General features: G+C 47.0%; 2 protein-coding genes across 5 annotated transcripts in view; one reads left to right on the top strand and one right to left on the bottom strand.

Annotated features, from left to right (window-relative positions):
- Window positions 1-6,674, top strand: part of WIPI1 (WD repeat domain, phosphoinositide interacting 1) — a 42,396-nt gene extending 35,722 nt beyond the window's left edge. Inside the window, exon 13 of the mRNA XM_044982348.1 lies at window positions 6,137-6,674. Within this exon, the coding sequence (XP_044838283.1) occupies window positions 6,137-6,184 (48 nt within the window). The 3' untranslated portion in view covers window positions 6,185-6,674. The remainder of the gene's footprint in view (window positions 1-6,136) is intronic.
- Window positions 6,675-8,321: 1,647 nt separating this feature from the next.
- Window positions 8,322-17,498, bottom strand: part of ARSG (arylsulfatase G) — an 80,798-nt gene continuing 71,621 nt past the window's right edge. For 3 of the 4 annotated variants that reach the window (XM_044982066.1, XM_044982068.1, XM_044982067.1), the window contains exons 11-12: window positions 10,221-10,311; window positions 8,322-8,711 (exon numbers count right to left, since the gene is read on the bottom strand). In XM_044982066.1, coding sequence (XP_044838001.1) covers window positions 8,413-8,711; window positions 10,221-10,311 — 390 coding nt within the window. In that variant the 3' untranslated portion in view covers window positions 8,322-8,412. Of the gene's footprint in view, window positions 8,712-10,220; window positions 10,312-12,962; window positions 13,120-17,498 lie in introns of all 4 variants that reach the window. The other variant, XR_006572767.1, reaches the window with a different exon arrangement.

Here is a 17,498-nt window from a genome sequence, read left to right as displayed (position 1 = left end):
CTCTCCGGCTATGTGATCTAGTATCCAAACACTTACTATGTTGTTTGCTTAACATTTGAGAGGGCAGATGTTGGTTACCTGCGATAATAATTTATAGTAGTTAGCAGTAGTTAGCAGCCACTCCATAATGGTAACACATTAATACACCAGGACACTTTGACTTGACTAAATTGTTGCAGCAATTTACTGTGGACAGAAGCTTGAGCCCTTTACTCAGTCCTCACCCATCTTCAGTGGAAGTTTTGCCTGCGTAAGGACCAAGTAAAAACTATATTATGGTCTCAGGACGTGACCCACAATTGGTGGATGAGATTTTCAAAGTTGACTAGGGTTTAGTGTCAAGTATCAGGGGGTAGCCGTGTTAGTCTGTATCCACAAAAACAACAAGGAGCCCCGTGGCACCTTGAAGACTTAACAGATTTATTTGGGCATAAGCTTTCGGGGGTAAAAAACCCCTCACTTCTTGAGATGCATGGAATGAAAATTACAGATGCAGGCATTATATACTGACACATGAAGAGAAGGGAGTTACCTCACAAGTGGAGAACCAGTGTTGACAGAGCCAATTCGATCAGGATGGATGTAGTCCACTCCCGATAATAGATGAGGAGGTGTCAATTCCAGGAGAGGTGAAGCTGCTTTTGTAATGAGCCAGCCACTCCCAGTCCCTATTCAAGCCCAAATTAATGGTGTTAAATTTGCAAATGAATTTTAGTTCTGCTGTTTTTCTTTGAAGCCTGTTTCTGAAGTTTTTTTGTTCAAGTATAGCTACGTTTAAATCTGTTATAGAATGTCCAGGGAGATTGAAGAGTTCACCTACTGGCTTTTGTATGTTACCGTTCCTGATGTCTGATTTGTGTTCATTTATTCTTTTATGTAGGGACTGTCCGGTTTGGCCAGTGGCATTGCTGGCACATGATGGCATATATCACATTACTAGACGTGCAGGTGATGGTGTGGCTGATGTGGTTGGGTCCTCTGATGGTGTCGCTAGAGTAGATATGGGAACAGAGTAGGCAATGAGGTTTGCTACAGGGATTGGTTCCTGGGTTAGCGTTTCTGTGGTGTGGTGTGTAGTTGCTGGTGAGTATTTGCTTCAGGTTGGGGGGCTGTCTGAAAGACCGTGTAGAAGTGGGTTTTTTACCCACGAAAGCTTATGCCCAAATAAATTTGTTAGTCTTTAAGGTACCACCAGACTCCTTAGGATCTAGTGATATTCTAAAGCACATTGAGATGTCCTGCTGTAGAGGGCTATATAGCTGCAGAACTCATGAAACTCACTGCTTTAGTTCAGAACTGTGCATGACACGGCCATGGATTACACCGTTCCCTTCCGTTGTCGGCAACATAATTGATTTGAAACTTGGCATGACTCTTCTCTCTTCCCCATTGGCTTCCTATTCAGGGTATTTAGTTTGAAGTGTTTACCCTTCAACCATTCCATATTGACCCCTGGGTGCTGAAGCCAATGTTCTAGAAGGAGTGGAGCCCACAAAAAATTCCTGTGCTTGTTTCCAAGGAACCTGCACTTGAGTGTGTGTTCTAGGGACAAGCAAGTGCCAACAAGCAGGAGCTGAGCTGAACTGACATGCTCACGTGAGTTTGCATGCTGTGACTGGATTGTATGAAAGCAGCCGAAAACCCCTGCGTCCACCAACCGGCCCTTTATTAAATGGACTTTGATCTGTCAAAACCTTGTGCTGTAATTAACTTGACAGAACAACTTACGCGTGTGACTTACTTCCCAAAACAGGCCCCTCTGCTGTGAGCTAGCAGGAGGAGCTTCCAGATGAAGCATTTGGACTTGGAACTTTGTTTTTCCTCCTTGCTGCTGAAGGTTCCAGTTGCTAGTGCAGCATTTGCTTACACTGTGCTGCTTATAAGTAAGGCTGGTCGGAACACTTCGATGTTTGGAGATGTATTGATTTTGATGAGGTTTTCAACAGAAAGGTTTCTGGGGTCAAGGGTGGACACTCTGGTCAGTTTTGACTAGCGATCAGAATCAAAGCCTGCCCTTTCCAATCCAAAAACAGATATTTCAACCCATTTCCGTTTCGTGAAAATGTTTGAAAGGGTTTGGAACAAAAACAAATTCTGAAACCTTGAAAGCTGTTACAAAATGGAATTGTCCCCGCCCAGCCAGCTCGACTCATTACGCTTTGTTTTTGGACAGTTTTGTGGAAGGAGCAACATTACAGTATCCTATAGCTCCTCTGGTTTTTAAATACCCTTCCTTCTACTGAATTCAATCACTGCTTAATGTGACTAAATCATTAGTATTAAAGGTGCCATAGCTTGGATCTGATCCAGAGCCTGTTGCTGGCAATAGAAAGGTGCCACTTAATTTAACAAGGAAAGGGTCAGGCCAGATCTCAGTGAGAGGAGGAGATAAAAAGCCCGAGGACCTGTGTTGATTTTAAAATCTGACCACAACTAGAAGTTGTTTGGATGACACCCATGTTGCTAGGAGCTATTGAAACTGGTAGTGACTTGGAGAACAAGGTTAATCACCTATTTCACTTGCAGTGTTAGGAGTGGACTTGATTCTGTGAAGTCCACTTAGGGACTTAGTGTCTGTGCTATTGATTTTATGAGGAAATTGCTACTTAATGGCTGGCAGTATAGTACCCTAAGATTGATGTCTCGAGAAGAAAGCACTGAAGTCAATACTTGATCCCTGCAGAATGCTGACTTGCTGGGAGGACCAGAAATCCTGGGAAGGGAGGAATGAACCCACATTATTTATTCTATGTACAGGTCCAGTTTTAAATGTTCATGTGGTTCTGGCCACACACAGCTGCACAAATTCCAGCTGTGACTTCTGCTTCCCTATGCTAGTGATCTGACAGATGGCAGTCAGTATTCCAAAAGAGCTTTCCAGGAGCCTAAGTAATTGTTGATTTATGCACTTTATGCCTGAGTTTAATGCTGATGTGATTTTGGCCACATAGCCAAAGTAGCCTTTCGGAATTCATTGCAGCTTCTTCAGGACACCATGATCACAAGGTGTTTTTCTGAATGTTCTAAAGAGATAGCGTGGTCATGAGGTTTTATGGACGAGTCCTATAGGACTGAGCAAGCATTTATTAGCGAGAAGGATGAAACCTATAGAGCAGCTTCAATAGAAATGAAATATACATGCCGAAGAAATCTCTGCAAAGGCCCGTAGAATGTACAGTAACTCCTCACTTAACGTTGTAGTTATGTTCCTGAAAAATGCAACTTTAAGCGAATCCAATTTCCCCATAAGAATGAATGTAAATAGGGGGGTTAGGTTCCAGGGAAATTTTTTTCACCAGACAAAAAATTATATATATATACACACACACACACACAGAGTGTTTATTAAATTGTTTGTTTAAAACATACAGTGTGTGTGTATACACACACACACACAGTGTATGTTTATTAAATTGTTTGTTTAAAACATACAGTGTGTGTGTGTGTGTGTGTGTGTGTGTGTGTATATATATACACACACACACAGAGTATATGTTTTAAACAATTTAATACTGTTCACAGCTATGATTGTGAAGCTTGGTTGAGGTGGTGCATTTAGAGGGCGGAAGAGGGAGGGATATTTCCCAGGGATGCCTTGCTGCTAAATGATGAACTAGCACTCGGCTGAGCCCTCAAGGGTTAATACATTGATGAGAGGCTACATAAACAACAAGGCAGCAGGAACACAAGGGAGGGGAGACAGCATAGCAGAGAGAGACACAATGCCCCTTTAAGTAAGCTGACCCACTCTTAAGCCCATTGTCTTTTTAAGTGGATCAGGAAGTTGAGACAGCAGCTGCTGCCCCAGGCTCTCTCTGTCTCTCTCCGTCAGTGTCCCCTCCCTGCTCTATATGGAGAAGGGGTAAGCGGGGTGTAGGAGCAGGGGGGAGGGGGACACCCTGACATTAGCGCCCCCTCCCCCCGTTCCCAGCAAGCAGGAGTCTCTGGAAGCAGCTCCAAGGCAGAGGGCAGGAGCAGCACATGGCAATGGGGCAGGGACAGCTGAACTGCCCGGCAATTAATAGCCTGCTGGGTGGCTGCAGCACAGGGAGCTGATAAGGGGGCTGCCAGTCCACCCTGGTTCCAAGCCCCCACCAGCTCGCTGCAATGGGCTGCTCTTCCTGCAAGCAGTGGATAAAGCAGGCAGCTGCCAAACAACGTTAGAAGGGAGCACTGCACAACTTTAAATGAGCATGTTCCTTAATTGATCAGCAACGAAACAACGTTAACCGGGACGACTTTAAGTGAGGAGTTGCTGTATTAGGAAAGAGGATCTGTGCAGAATGTAGAGGCCGCCTACAGAGCTCTAATGCAGGGTTGTCATGCACGGTTACACGTCTTTTGGATTCTTTTACACGTGCTGAGAACCAAAGAATCTCGTATCAGGAATGTTAAGATGGAGCCTGATAGCAAGAGGGAATTTCATTAGAGGCATTTTCTGAACTCCAGCTAGAGATTGCAAAGCGACAAGGAGCCTTTAAAATGGCTTCCATGCTCAGGACCTTTTGTTCTGTTACCTCCAGATTTAATGACACTTGAGTGACCAGTACAAAAGGGTTGGCAGCTGAAGCACACTGCTGCCACTGTGAGCATATAGCTCCTGTGTGCATGCCCAGCAACTAGCATTGTCAATAGCAGTGAGAAAACCGATCCTTGCAATGGGCCATATCCATCTACCACCTGTTTGCTGCAATTTGGGTTACTGAGCGGCTCGTAGAGGCTTTGATGAATGTTTGCCCATTGCAATACACCCCCCCAGTATTCCTGCTTGGCCAATAACAAAGAGGCTGTCTGGAAAGCCTGTTGCAGTCATTATTTCACTGTGTCTTTACTTTACTAGCTTCAGGTTTCATTTGAGTTAGTTCAGCATAAATAGTGTGGAGTGCTAGAAAAGAGCGTCCTGTAATGGACGCAGTGTAGTTAGCATGAGTTGTGGATGAAGGTCTAATCATGATCATCAGAGAGTTAACAAACCTTGCTTAGCACAAAGTAGCTTAGTCCCTAGGGCAGAATAAAGGTGACATTGCAGCCGTGTAAACCAGGAACAGCTTAGCAACAGGCGCAGGTGAGAGCTATGCACTAGATAAGTTGCAATGAGCTAGGACGCTGTTGCCAAGGAACAGAACTTACCTATAATTAAAACAGGGAGCGTTGTATTGGTCAGCCTTGCTATGCCGAAGTCGGTGGAGATACTGCTAAGGATTGTTGCCGAAAGCATTATTTACTACAGGTTCCAAGCTGTCTAAACAACTGATATTTTGGTACCCCTGAAGTGAAAATATTGCAGCCACGCTTGTGTTGCATGTTATCAGTGCTTGCCTAGGTCATGGTGTTTGTTTTCCACGTTGGCCTTCTGTCCTTTTGATCATACTAACTCCACTACGTAGACATTGGGCATTACTATGAATTTTTGGCTGCATTTCTTTATAGTTGCTACCTGCGGTAACAAAGAGCAAAAGTGCCTCTGTGGAACTGTCTGTTGATAATGCTGCTCCTTGGTGGGAAGCTTCTCTGGACGTATGGCTGGCCTTTTGCTCCTTCTAGCGTTCAGTGTCTCTGCAACTCAGCCCAAGATGGAGGAGCTGGGGGGTGATCTAGCCAGCAGGCATCTGTGCACTGACACCCAGAACACATTAGCTGCTGGGTGGAGTCTCCGTAGAGCAGAGGAACCCTTCTGAGGGTAGTGGGTGGGGGAGCACCCCCCCCTCCCCAGGCTTTTCCATAAGAAGGTGCAGTTCTTGCCCAGAGATCTTTGGTCCCCTTGTTGTGGCTTGTGTGTGTGGTGCTGGTATGAAGTAGCTATTTAAACGTCCTTGCCATTGTGTATTTCCTGCCTGTGTCCTGAGGAGGCTGCTGTATTCTGTTACCCGAGTTAAGAGCTGACACATAGTGATCCAGTATGTCTGCATGCTTTGTCTGCTTTTAATCTCTGTGTTCTGGATGCGATGGCAGCTGGATAAGGGACACATTATCACCAACCTATACATGGAGGGCAAACACACAACTCCCATTGACCAGAAAGTAAAACACTGCATGGCGTCTTCTCCCCTGCACATGTGCAAAGCCTTCTGCGATGCACCCTGCTTAACGGCCTGTCGCTGGGAAAAGTAAGGCAGTTCTGTTTTGATTTTGGTAGATAATCTTGTGCCGTGGAGGTCACCCGGGCAAAGTGAAGAGGTCATGATGAGACGCCAACCTCAGGATTCGGGACAGGCACTGGGAGGTGGTTTGGAAAAACCCAGCAGTGTGGAAGAATGGATTTGTGGGTGCCTACAACAGGGCGAATAACCAGAGGTGCTGCATTGCTTTTACAACAGTATATTCAAGTGGTTACCTCACCCCTCTGGCCCTGTGTTTGACATGGTATACGGGAGTGGTATAACTCTACTGCATGCACAGTGCTATATTTAGCAAAGGAGACATTAACACCCCATTGTAAATGCTAACCTGACCAGATTTGTATGTAACCTGAATTTTATATACATGGGTTTCCCTTTTCTAATTTATGCTGTTTTATGTGTATAAATTCTATTAAACTATGTCTTTGTACAGTATATACATAATGTTTTATCCATGCAGAGTATTTTTGCAGTGATATTAGGGGGAAATCTCCCAATTTATTATGTTTGAGCTCTACCAGAAGACTAGTAATAAAGTCGTCATATGTCAGTGGCTGCTCGGTGTGAGAGTTCTTGCTGTTCTCTGGGGGGCCCTACGGATGTCAGTCTTGATTCAGGTTTATTAGTAGAACTGCTCCTAGTTTTGGTTTCTACTGTTTGTGAATCATCGCCCGTTGCCCTCAGCTGCACGTTGACTGGTTTGTTTCAAACAATACTATTTTGGGAGTGAAGGGCATCGTCGTCAGAGATGGGAATTGAGACTCAAGACGGCTGCTGCCATTGCAGAACCTGGACTAACTTACAACCCTGCCCAACCCTTTCTGGCTTCAGGAGCATTGTCCAGGACGTGTGACCTGTGGTCTCTGTTTGCTGCTGTGACACTGACCTGCTGCAACCTTGGGGGATTCACGTAACTTTTGCCTGGGATTCCCCATTTGTAACATGGAGATAATGGCCTAGATGTGCAACAGCCTGGGAAAGGAAGGGGCATTGGGGCTTTCCAGCACCATTCAGGGAACTGCCAGGCACCAGGTTGGTCTCTGGGCTGCGCTGCCTTGTGCCAGTACATAACAGCTCCCAAGGAGCAACTTTAGTGGTCAAGATTGCAGGAGGGCATCATGCTCTGGCTCCGCCCCTTTCACACCCCCTCTCGAAGCCATCCCCAAACGCCCTCATGCTGTGCTAGAGGAATCCTCTCAAGCTGGGCTAACATTTGCCCATCTTGGCAAAGTGCTGTGAGAGCCTCAGCGGCGCAAGTTGCCCTGGAAGTACAGGGCATTATTCTAAGCGGGAGCCTTTGTAAATATGGATAAGAAATCCTGGGGGGCGAGGCTGGGGCTTGGCCTTACTACTTGTCGTCAGCTGTTTAAGTCTCTAGGAGGAGGTCAGTTCTCCCTGCAATTCCCCTGTCCCTAGGAGACAGAGCTGGGCCTCTGTCTTCATCTCAGTTTCATGTAAAGCCCAGACTGGTTTAACCCTAGATGGAAAAACCCACCTGGAGACAGGAGTGACCACCTTGTGCTGCCAGAGGGGGTAAAGATTACCCCTCACCACCCCAGGAATAGTGGGGGATGTCTGGCCCTCTGAGCCAACAGATCTCAGGGCCTTGACATAGGCCAAGGCCACGTGTACAAAGGTTTAATCCACTGCTTCCTGGGCCTCCTTCCTCCCCATCTATGCTCCCCTGGGCTCATCCTCTCTCCTCACATCCCATCCCCCCAAGTCCCTTTCAAGGCCAGTTTCAGATCACGGAGAGGCAAGTGACAGGCAGGTTCATCTTTTGCAGCAATTCTCCAAGGTACAGGCAGGGGGCAATACCATAGACAAGGGTTTTGACCCAAGAACTGCCTCTGTCACCTAGTGAGCCCATGATGAGCATTCCCCCCTCCTCCCCGCCCCTCAACCACAATCTAGATCAGTGGTTCTCAAGCTGCGGCCTGCTTGCAGCCCATTCAGCACAGAGCTGTGGTCGATGTGACACCCATACAGGCCATTCCAGTAGTGTTGGATGTTGGCCCACAGTGGTAAATCGTGTGAGAACTACAGATCTAGATCCACCAGCTCTTTATGCAGGAGCAGAGAAGGTGATCTTCTCAGAACACTCCACTCACCGTGGCTATGCTGTTCTAAACACTGTGCAAAGAGAGCCATGTCTGCTGTCCGTGCCGACGGTAGCTACACACTGATATGCTAGTCCTTCGAGCTGGTCTAGACAGCATCAGCTTTATTTGCATACAGCACAGCTAGATTGGCACAGACTGTCCTGATAGCTGATTCAGTGTGAAACGATTGTCTACGGCTCCCTGTTACCGCTAGAGCAGCAAGCCTGACATCGGCAAACTATGTGCTGTGGATTGCAGCAGGGCATCGCCGCTGGATCGTGGGAGTAATCAGCTGTTGAGATGTTGTCTGTTGCAATATCCTGAAGAAAGTCTGTCAAAGCCCTGGTTATCACAGGTAGCACAGCCCGATACTCGCCAGCCTTCATGTCCAGAGGCACCTGCTCCTGAATGTCTTGCTCCAGATTAAAAATGAGCGGTGGCTGGTGATGCTCTTCCAGCCCAATGCTTCCGTCACAGGCTTTCGCCCCACCTGGAATGGAAACCCAGAGGAAAAACTCTGAAGTCCCCTGGCAGCTATCCCTGCTGCAGTGTCATTAGTTTCTAGCAGACGTAGCAGCCTGAACACATGCAGCAGGGACTTCTGTTACCAAGGGGTGCCAAGGTCCTAGGCTAACCGATATAACTATGGCAAATGAGTTACTCACAAGCAAAGGAGATCAGTGAGTTTCTAGTGTAGGTCTGACCTCTTATACCTACAGTTGCTACCACATTGCTGGACATAGCTTAACAACCTAGCAGCAGACGGAAAAGCTTTTGAGTTCTACATGGATTATTCTAGTGATAGGCTAAGGAAAGTCCTGCCTAGCAACATTTACTGTGCAGTGGTGCTGTATCGGAAACATCTGTAAAAGTGACTGCCTGCTCTTTAGGAATCGCACCAGAGGAAGGACAGGGAGCTACGTTATATGAAGCGACAGTCCTAGGGCTTGCTGTGATCTCTGGCAAACGGTACTAGCATGACAGCCTTCAGTAATGATAGCTCAGAAACCCTGTACGGCACTGGAGACTGCAGCTGTGGTTGAAACCCTCCAGCAAGGTTGTGCGTTGGTTTGCACGGGCTGACCCGAGTTTGACCCAGTTATGAAATTATAGCGCTTGCAAGCTCTACAGGCAAGGGGAGGATAGGAAGGCAGCTTGTGGGCTGCTCTAAAAGGGAATTGAGACGCAAAGGGCAACACAGAGACACAAGAATAGCCACAAGAAGGCTAAATGAACCGAAGGTTAAAAATAAAGGAAACAAGATGAAGAGGAACATGAGCAGGTCCAGTGCTGCTGGTAAGCAGAGACCCTGGCAGGGAAGGCACCTGCTCTGTAGGGGCTACATACTACATTGGAGATGCCTCAGAAAAAGGCCACATGCTATGAACAGGAGCAGTGGAATTGTGTGCAATTCTGAAGTTGGGGTGAGGGTCCCATTTTAATCATCCACCCTCTGAGGTTAATGGAACCTAAGCATGTCCAGAGGGCTGCAGAGGAGCATGCATTCCTCTTGCTGTCCTCTCACATCAGGATCCTTCCTCTGTAACTTTTGTTGAAGTGCTCTGGGTGTCTGCCTCCCAGCTTTGTTCCCAGAGGTCACCACTATCAGTCGTTGTGGCCATCAGAGGTGCTGTGGCTAAAGCCCTCGTTCCAGGTCCTGACTCAAAAAAGCACTGCAGCATATCCCTACCTTTAAGCACATGGCTGGCCCCACTGGAGCCCCGTGCCTAGGTGCCTTGCTGAACCTGGGGCTGAGAGAGGAAGCTGCTGTCAGCCCCTTCTCTGGGAGGCATCCTCAGCTTTGGAATTCACACTGCCCTTGGTCTGAAGCTGCCCCGAAGCCTGCAGGGGAGGGACCCGTGGCTGGGGCAAGGATTTGATTCATTTTCTGGTTTGCGGGAGGCTCCTGGATTGGTGCTTGTTTGTACCAATCTGCCCGGATTTTTAAATCTCTCCCCCAGAGCACCAGGGGCTTTTCCTAAATTCAAACAGACTATACCTGTAGTGTAAAATGCCTTATATTGAGCCAGCCGTAGCGTTTTTATCTCTCCGGCCTTGCCAGCTGCTCCGCTATTGGGGTGAAACAACGTCTAAAGGAAGAGAAGAAGGCAACAAGTTAGGGGACACCAGCTAAGATTTTATCTGTTCCTGCCCTGAGCTCTGACACAGCCCCGGAGGAGACCAGGCTGTGCTGGCGGAGGCAGCCATTCTGCCTTCCCACCAGGTGACAAGTCTGGAGGCCCAAGCATGCTTTGGAAGCAAAATTCTGCTATGGAAAAGTAAGAGCATTGATGTTTCTTTGCTTTGATCCCCTGGTGACAGAGCAGGGCTTCCATACGTCATGCCGTGAGAGATCTGCTTGCCAAGGTAAGACACTGGGTCTGGTTCCTTAGATGTTTTTATTCGCCCTTTCTCGCCTTTTCTCTTATATCCTGTTCCCTGAGGCAGGGCCCTTGGAGTCCATTTCCTTCCCTGATGAACAGCCGACGGGCACTAATTGTGCACTAGAGATCTGATCAACCATTGTGCCTGTTTATAACCATCACTCTTGTTTTCACATCTCGCCAGTAACAGGGTGTCAATGCTGGAATGAAGCTGACTAGCCAGAATGTAGCAGCTCCTTGCAAGGGTTGCTAACACCCTTCTGTTGCTTTAGGCGATGGCACAACACTAAAGACCTACTCTGAGATTGTCTGTGTTCCAACAACACCAGTGTAGCTGGACGCGATCGAAGCTGCAACTCAGTGGGGCAACCTGCCCCCACTGCATTATTCCTGCTTGGCTTAAAACATGATCAGCTTTAACAATGACCTCATTCTGTCCCTGCCTCAATACAGCCCTACAGAATCTGCCCTGGTTTCACACCACTGAAGTTAACTACTCTGAGTTTTCTACTCCGATACCAGCCCCGTTACATGAACCGGACTATCCAGTACCAAGGCCTTTCAGAGAGGAGCGGCAGAACATTTGGGGCTAGCGAACGGAATGTGTTTAGCAAACACAAGCTCATGTTCTACTGTAACTTTCCCTGTGAACTCTCTCCAGTATGACGCTATGAGAACAAGGAGCATCCTGGTCCTTCCTGCTATTATTACAGCTCAGCCAGTGGCAGGGACATCTAAGAGATCTTTACAGCTCTGTGGGGCCAGCAACCAAGCCACAAGTTCATAATGACTTCATGTCTCTTGTGAAGCAGAGACTGTACTCTGAGCTCATGCCCTGGAACAGCACAGTTCATTGCCACTGAGTCACTCATTCCACTGTAAGGAAGTCTCCCTTCACAAACAGAGAGACACATTAAGGGGAGTTAAGGTGACAAGGGGTGGGGTGGATTATGTCTAGTTCAATCTTTGACACCCTGAATCCGTACTGGATGATCCCCTGGAGGCAAAATAAAATGACAGGGCCAAGTAAACTTGGTGGGCCAGTCTGTCAGATGATCTCCGGTTGGAACCCCGCGGTCCCAGAGGGGGATGAATCACAAGAGGTTTCCTCCCTGGGAAGGAGTTGAAGTGATTCATAAAGTTTCCGTTGGGCTAAAAATTAGAAACATCTGCTGGAGATGGAGGCAGCTGTCGCGCCAAGTTTAGCAACAACGTTCACAGCTGATCAGCGAGACGATTACTTAGCAGGTGTTCCCACTGTCACCGGACCGTACAACACGGCAGTGGAGGGGAACCAGCACGCTCAGGCTAATGTGGGCGGGCAGCACAGCCCCCATATTCAAACTAAAAATTAACCTTGAACATTTTTCCATTTTCAGAGATTGGCTACTATATTTACCCCCCGAGGAAAAGCAGGATCTTAACGTTTTCATATGAAGGTTCCAGGTGGAGAATATAACAGAGACTGGGTCTGACTGGGCAGTGTCTACTCAGTGTGTTTAACTCCCTTTGACTCGACATCTGGTCTTCTCTTTGCAAAAGCCCTTGTTGTCCCACCTTGATGCACTTTTACGGAGCGAGAAGCCATCCCAGAGGTTCACAGAGCTATAACACACCACCGAGGCGTCTGCCCTCGTGTCCCAAAAAAGGGAAAGGAACCCACATAGTGGCACTTTGAGAAGACATTGTCAATGGGGATCTTCTTCAAACAACATGCTTACAGCTGGTGTGTCGGTCTCAGAGCAGGTAGCAGTGAGGTAGACTAGCTGCCTCTTTTTTACTATCTATAGCTGAGAAGTTTGCACATACTGGAGCTCAAAGCAGGCAGGCCTGATTTCATGTCCTATAGGACTCCCATGCAGATGGTATACTCTGCCCATATCTGGTACCTTTCAGGCAAATATCTCCAAGTGTCTGACAAACAATTACTGATGACATTTTACAAATGAGAAACTGAGGCACAGTGAGGCTAAGCAACCTCCCAAGGTCACACCGTGACTCAGCGGCACAGACCTACCCCCGCAAATCCCTGAGCAGCCAGACCCTGCTGGCTGGAAAAGGTTCAGGTAGGTGGGAAGGGGAAAACAAGAGCCGTGCCGTGAAGCTAGCCTCCAGCACAGGCTCCTGCTATCCTAGCAGCTCAGTTGGTGTCGTCATAGAACCGACACAAAAGCAACAATCTCCTCAGAGATGCAGGGGGAAGTGTAAATGCTCACAGGATCTAGCATCCTTCCAGCCCACTGCTCTCTGAGCAGCCTCAGGAGCTGGGGTTACCATGACCTCTAGGTATTTCTGTGGCCCTCGTCGCCATGGTATCCTGCCTGGCTGGGTACCATTATTGGAGCCTTTATATTAACCTGCCTACGAGTGCTCCAAATCCTCACAGTCAGCCTTTCTGGTGGAGGCAATCCCTGGTTCTGCTAAGCCGCCCTTGGAATGCTGTTACCAGGAGAGCTTCAGCGCTGAGGCTCTGGAATGCTGATTAATGCTGATCTTTTGCAGGCCCCAGCCTGTCTGAAGAAAAGACCAAGAGGGGGAAACAGAAAAATATGTTGTTGAAGTGCTGCTATTTCAGTAGACTACAATGGAAACAAATAACAGCCCCTCAGGAGGAGCCAATCAGCACTCCGAGCCTTCGCCTCAGGACAGCGAAATGCTGTTTCTCATCTACTTTGCCCTTTCTTCTTTCCCAACCAAAGGGAACATTCTTTACCCAGGCCATCCCTTCAGGGACAGGATCTGGATTCCATAAGGCAGTAAGCCTACAGTGCACTCTCCTAATAGTGCTGGGTAGAGTACAGCCCTCAGCACAGCTATAAACAGCAGCGTAGACAGCTTAGGAGGGAGCCGGAACCTTAGGCTATGTACCCGGGTACGTATCTGACACGGTTCTCTACACACCCAAGCAGCTCTCCCCCTTCTACACCGCTATTTTTAGCAGTGCAGTGTCCCGCTGCCAGAGCCTTTCCCCACCACAGGGAAAGGCTCCAGCAACAGGGAAAGGTTCTGGCAGGGTAGAGGCAGCGGGGAAAAGCTCCAGCAGCTCCCCACTGCCGGAGCCTTTCGCTGCTGCCATAGCCTTTCACGGACACAGGTAGCCCGCTTTTCACTCTGGCGTGTAGCTCCACACCCTACCTGCCACTGCCCGTGGTGTAGACGTACCTTCAGAGTGCCGCTTCTAGGCCTGGCGCCTGGGCTACACCTAAAATGTAGGTCAACTCAGCTACTGTGCTTAGGAGTGTGAAAAACCCACACCCCAAAGCACCGTAGTTATGCTGTCCTTCCCCTCAGTGTAGATGCAGCTACATTCTTCTGTCAAGCTAGCTACCATCACTCCGGGAAAAACCACTTCCGGCATAAGCGGTAAGCTAAGATATGGGTTTATGCCAGTCCCTGTAGTATAGACATGGCCCTATTGACAGCAGATGGCTGGGTCAGGCCCATATCATCCTTGGAGTATCTTAGTGGCTCTAAAAATTCAACCCCCCTCTTCCCATCAGACATGATCAATGCTTGAGCTTCCACCTGCTCCGCTTCACTATAGAAATTATGTGTCCAGCCACACAAGAGGGAGGGGAAGAAAACTTCACCCAAGAAAATCAGAGGGTTAAAAAAAAATCTCCAGATACAATTAAATGCTTTTTACTGTATAACTAATCTGTCAAACTCACTGCTACAAGATGCGAAAAGAGCTTTGGAGGATCAGATATTTGAACAGAATAAGATATTAGACCAACCTCATCATGCAGTTTCATTAGATATTATACAAATGTAGAAAGGATATAAACCCTCATGCTTCAGGCTATAAACCAACCAATAACTGCTTGAGGCCAGGAAGGAACTCCCCCCATGACAATATTATTGCATATCTGTTTCTTACGAAGGTTCTACTCCTTCTTCTGGAGCACCTGGTTGAACACTGTCAGAGACGGGACACTGGACTGGTTGAACCATTGATCTGATCAGATATGGTGTTTGTCTAACATTTGGCTGGCCTTTATTCAAAGAACCCTATGCATATGAAAAATGTGGAGGATCCACACCAACCTGCAGTCAAAAGAGAAACTGGTAATGGCTTCAAGAGTTATTCTCTGTTTCCTGGACTCCCCAAGACAACATGACTGAATTCAAATGTACACTATTCTCCCACCCACACTAATAATTCCAAATGGCATTTGTGTTTAAGTCCTGTTCACTTCCCAAATGGAGCACTTCTTTCTGAAATTACTTTGATGGCTGTTGAATTTATGGACCCTGATTCCTATTCCCATTTTATGAACGGTCATCTTTTTTGATGCCCTGGGATTTTACATCCATGTGTTCTCTATCCGGGAAAAAGCCAGATAAATGAATACAGCCGCTACTAATGAAGGAATAATGTGGTTTACACAAAAAATGCCAAGTTTTGGTGGGAAATTTTATAAACCGTTGGTTTGCTTTGTTTTCATAAACGTTTCCTGTACATTTCCCACCAACCCCCCCAGTTTTTCAACAACTTTGCACTTTTCAAAACTGTTTATGGGACTGTTTTTTGGTTTAAAAAAAAAAACAGGTTTGGCATTCTGAAAAATTTAATCAAAAATATTTTTTTCCTGTAAAAATTTCCATGTACACCGAGACCACTGTAAACTGCTTTGTTAGCACGAACGAGCCTTGAAGTGGGAGTTAATAATACATTCACACCCACCATTAAGGCCCCTTTAAAGTAGCTGGACAGCGTAAACTGGCCTTAGGGCTTGTCTTCATGGTGGAATAATGCGCTGTACAGGGGTGTAATTTCTAAAGCACACTAACCTAGAGCATTAATTGTTCCATGTTGATCCTACCGGTGTGAACTAAAGGTCTCCTAGTGTGCTTAATGTAGTGCTGTTCCAAAGAGCATTATGTTAAAGTGCACCAGCAGGGTCTACATGGACTAATTAATGTGCAACATGTTAGTGTGTTTTAGACATCACACCTCTGTCAGCACGTTACCCCCGTGTGCAGACAATCCCTTAGCATAAATGAGAATCAAGCCCAGTGGGTCTCCTTACATGCTTAAAATTAGGTCTCGTCTACACACAAAAGTCGTACTGATTTAACTATAGCAGTGGCATGAACGTGGTGCACTGACTAGCATGTATGCCATCACATCAGTATAAAGGTGCCATATACCAGTATGGCTTATTCCTATGCAGGAAGAGGAATAAGCTGTACCAGTATATGGCCTTGTCTACACTTGAAACATTTGCCGGTATTGTTATACTCAGGTTAACCATCTCTAAAGGTAAGGTAACTCCCTTCTCTTCATGTACCAATATATATCTATGCCTGTATCTGTAATTTTCTCTCCATGCATCTGTAGAAGTGGGTTTTTTACCCATGAAAGCTTATGCCCAAATAAATCCGTTAGTCTTTAAGGTGCCACTGGACTCCTCATCTCTAAAACATCTATTACAATTCTTACTGCACAGATAAATTGCTTATCTCAACTGAAGCCCTCTGGTGAATGGCTCTAGTCTAGAGAATTGCAAAGCTTTACTACTAGGTATGTTACATAGCTAGTGATTCTTGACTTTATTTAAAAAAAAGCTGATCATTTTAAGTTTGAACTAAACTACTTAGTATGTTTCTATTACTGAGCGGGCATCAGGAACATTCCTTTGACATTAATCTACTGAAAAAAGCCTATTTGCCTGATGCTTTTATCTATGATACATTTCATATGATTTGTTTTTATTGTGAACAAACTTTATTCAAAACAGGACCCTGGCTGCAGTTCCAGAGCCCGCATAAGTGGTCCTACTAGTGAATATAGGTGCTGTTGGAGTGGAAAGCAAAGGCTATCTAAGTGAGATCATGCGAGGAGATGTACAGACACTGCAGTCAGCAAACTGCCTCCCAAATAAAAACAACCACCTCAATCAGCTGCCAGAACTGTGCATAAATCAGATGCTAGGGGAAAAAAAAGAAAAAAGGAACTGGTTCAGAGAGGATTTGTGTCAAGGAAAAGCCTGTAACATCAAAGGCAGTTTTGCTATCACTAGCTCACAAGTACAAGATAAAAGGGAGTAGATTCTCATTGCAAAGTACTTGGCTATGTGCACTCAGCAGGGAGGTACAGCAGAAATGCAATCAGCTCCCCAGCATGAGTGTGTTGAGAGGCACAAGGCCAAGTGACTGCTGACCCATGGATGTGCCCTTATTAGAATATAATACACAAGCTCTGAGGTGCTGGATTGCTATGACAGACTCGCCTGTTTCTCCCTCCGCAAGGCGTAGCACACACCAGACCAAATGTGTCAAGGTGGCGGGAACAACTCAAGTCCCAGCTGGCTAAAGGACGGGGAGCCAGGCAACTTCAAACGCATCTGGCTTGGACTGTGGTTCAGGAGTGAACCAGGGTCTCACTCGCAGGCAGAGAACACACTGGATGGGGCACCAGCCTTTCCGGCTTACAAAAGGCAGGGAGCTGAGCCCAAAACTGGCTGAAAGGTTGCCCTTATCCTAGAAATAGCAAGCTACTGTTTGCCCCACATTTAACCAAACCCAGGGAGGGTCTGGCCCTGACAGGGTTAATTCACTCCCTATGATCCTCCACGGAGAACTACAAAGCCTGCTCACCGTTAAGGGAATGCTCAAGAGACACAAGCTGATCATTTGAAAGGCCACATAGCCAAGGCCTTCCGTCTCCGTGGGGATATTTAGAACAGGGCAGGACAAAGCACAGCGAAATGTAGCATAGGGACCAGCCCTGGCAGGCAGGGAAAGGAGCTATAAACACAAGGTTCCCATCCCATCCCAATTTCCTGTTCTGAATGGCTAGGAGTCTGCAGGCTTTCTCAGGAACACAAGTGGTTTGACTTGAGGCAGGAGTGTGTTATTAATCAGTGAGTAACCACAGACAGGGCACA

Source organism: Mauremys mutica, chromosome 12 (genome assembly GCF_020497125.1).
Source record: "Mauremys mutica isolate MM-2020 ecotype Southern chromosome 12, ASM2049712v1, whole genome shotgun sequence".
Classification (NCBI taxonomy): Eukaryota; Metazoa; Chordata; order Testudines; family Geoemydidae; genus Mauremys; species Mauremys mutica.
Note: the sequence above shows the minus strand (reverse complement) of the source record. Positions and strands in the feature narration are given on the sequence as shown.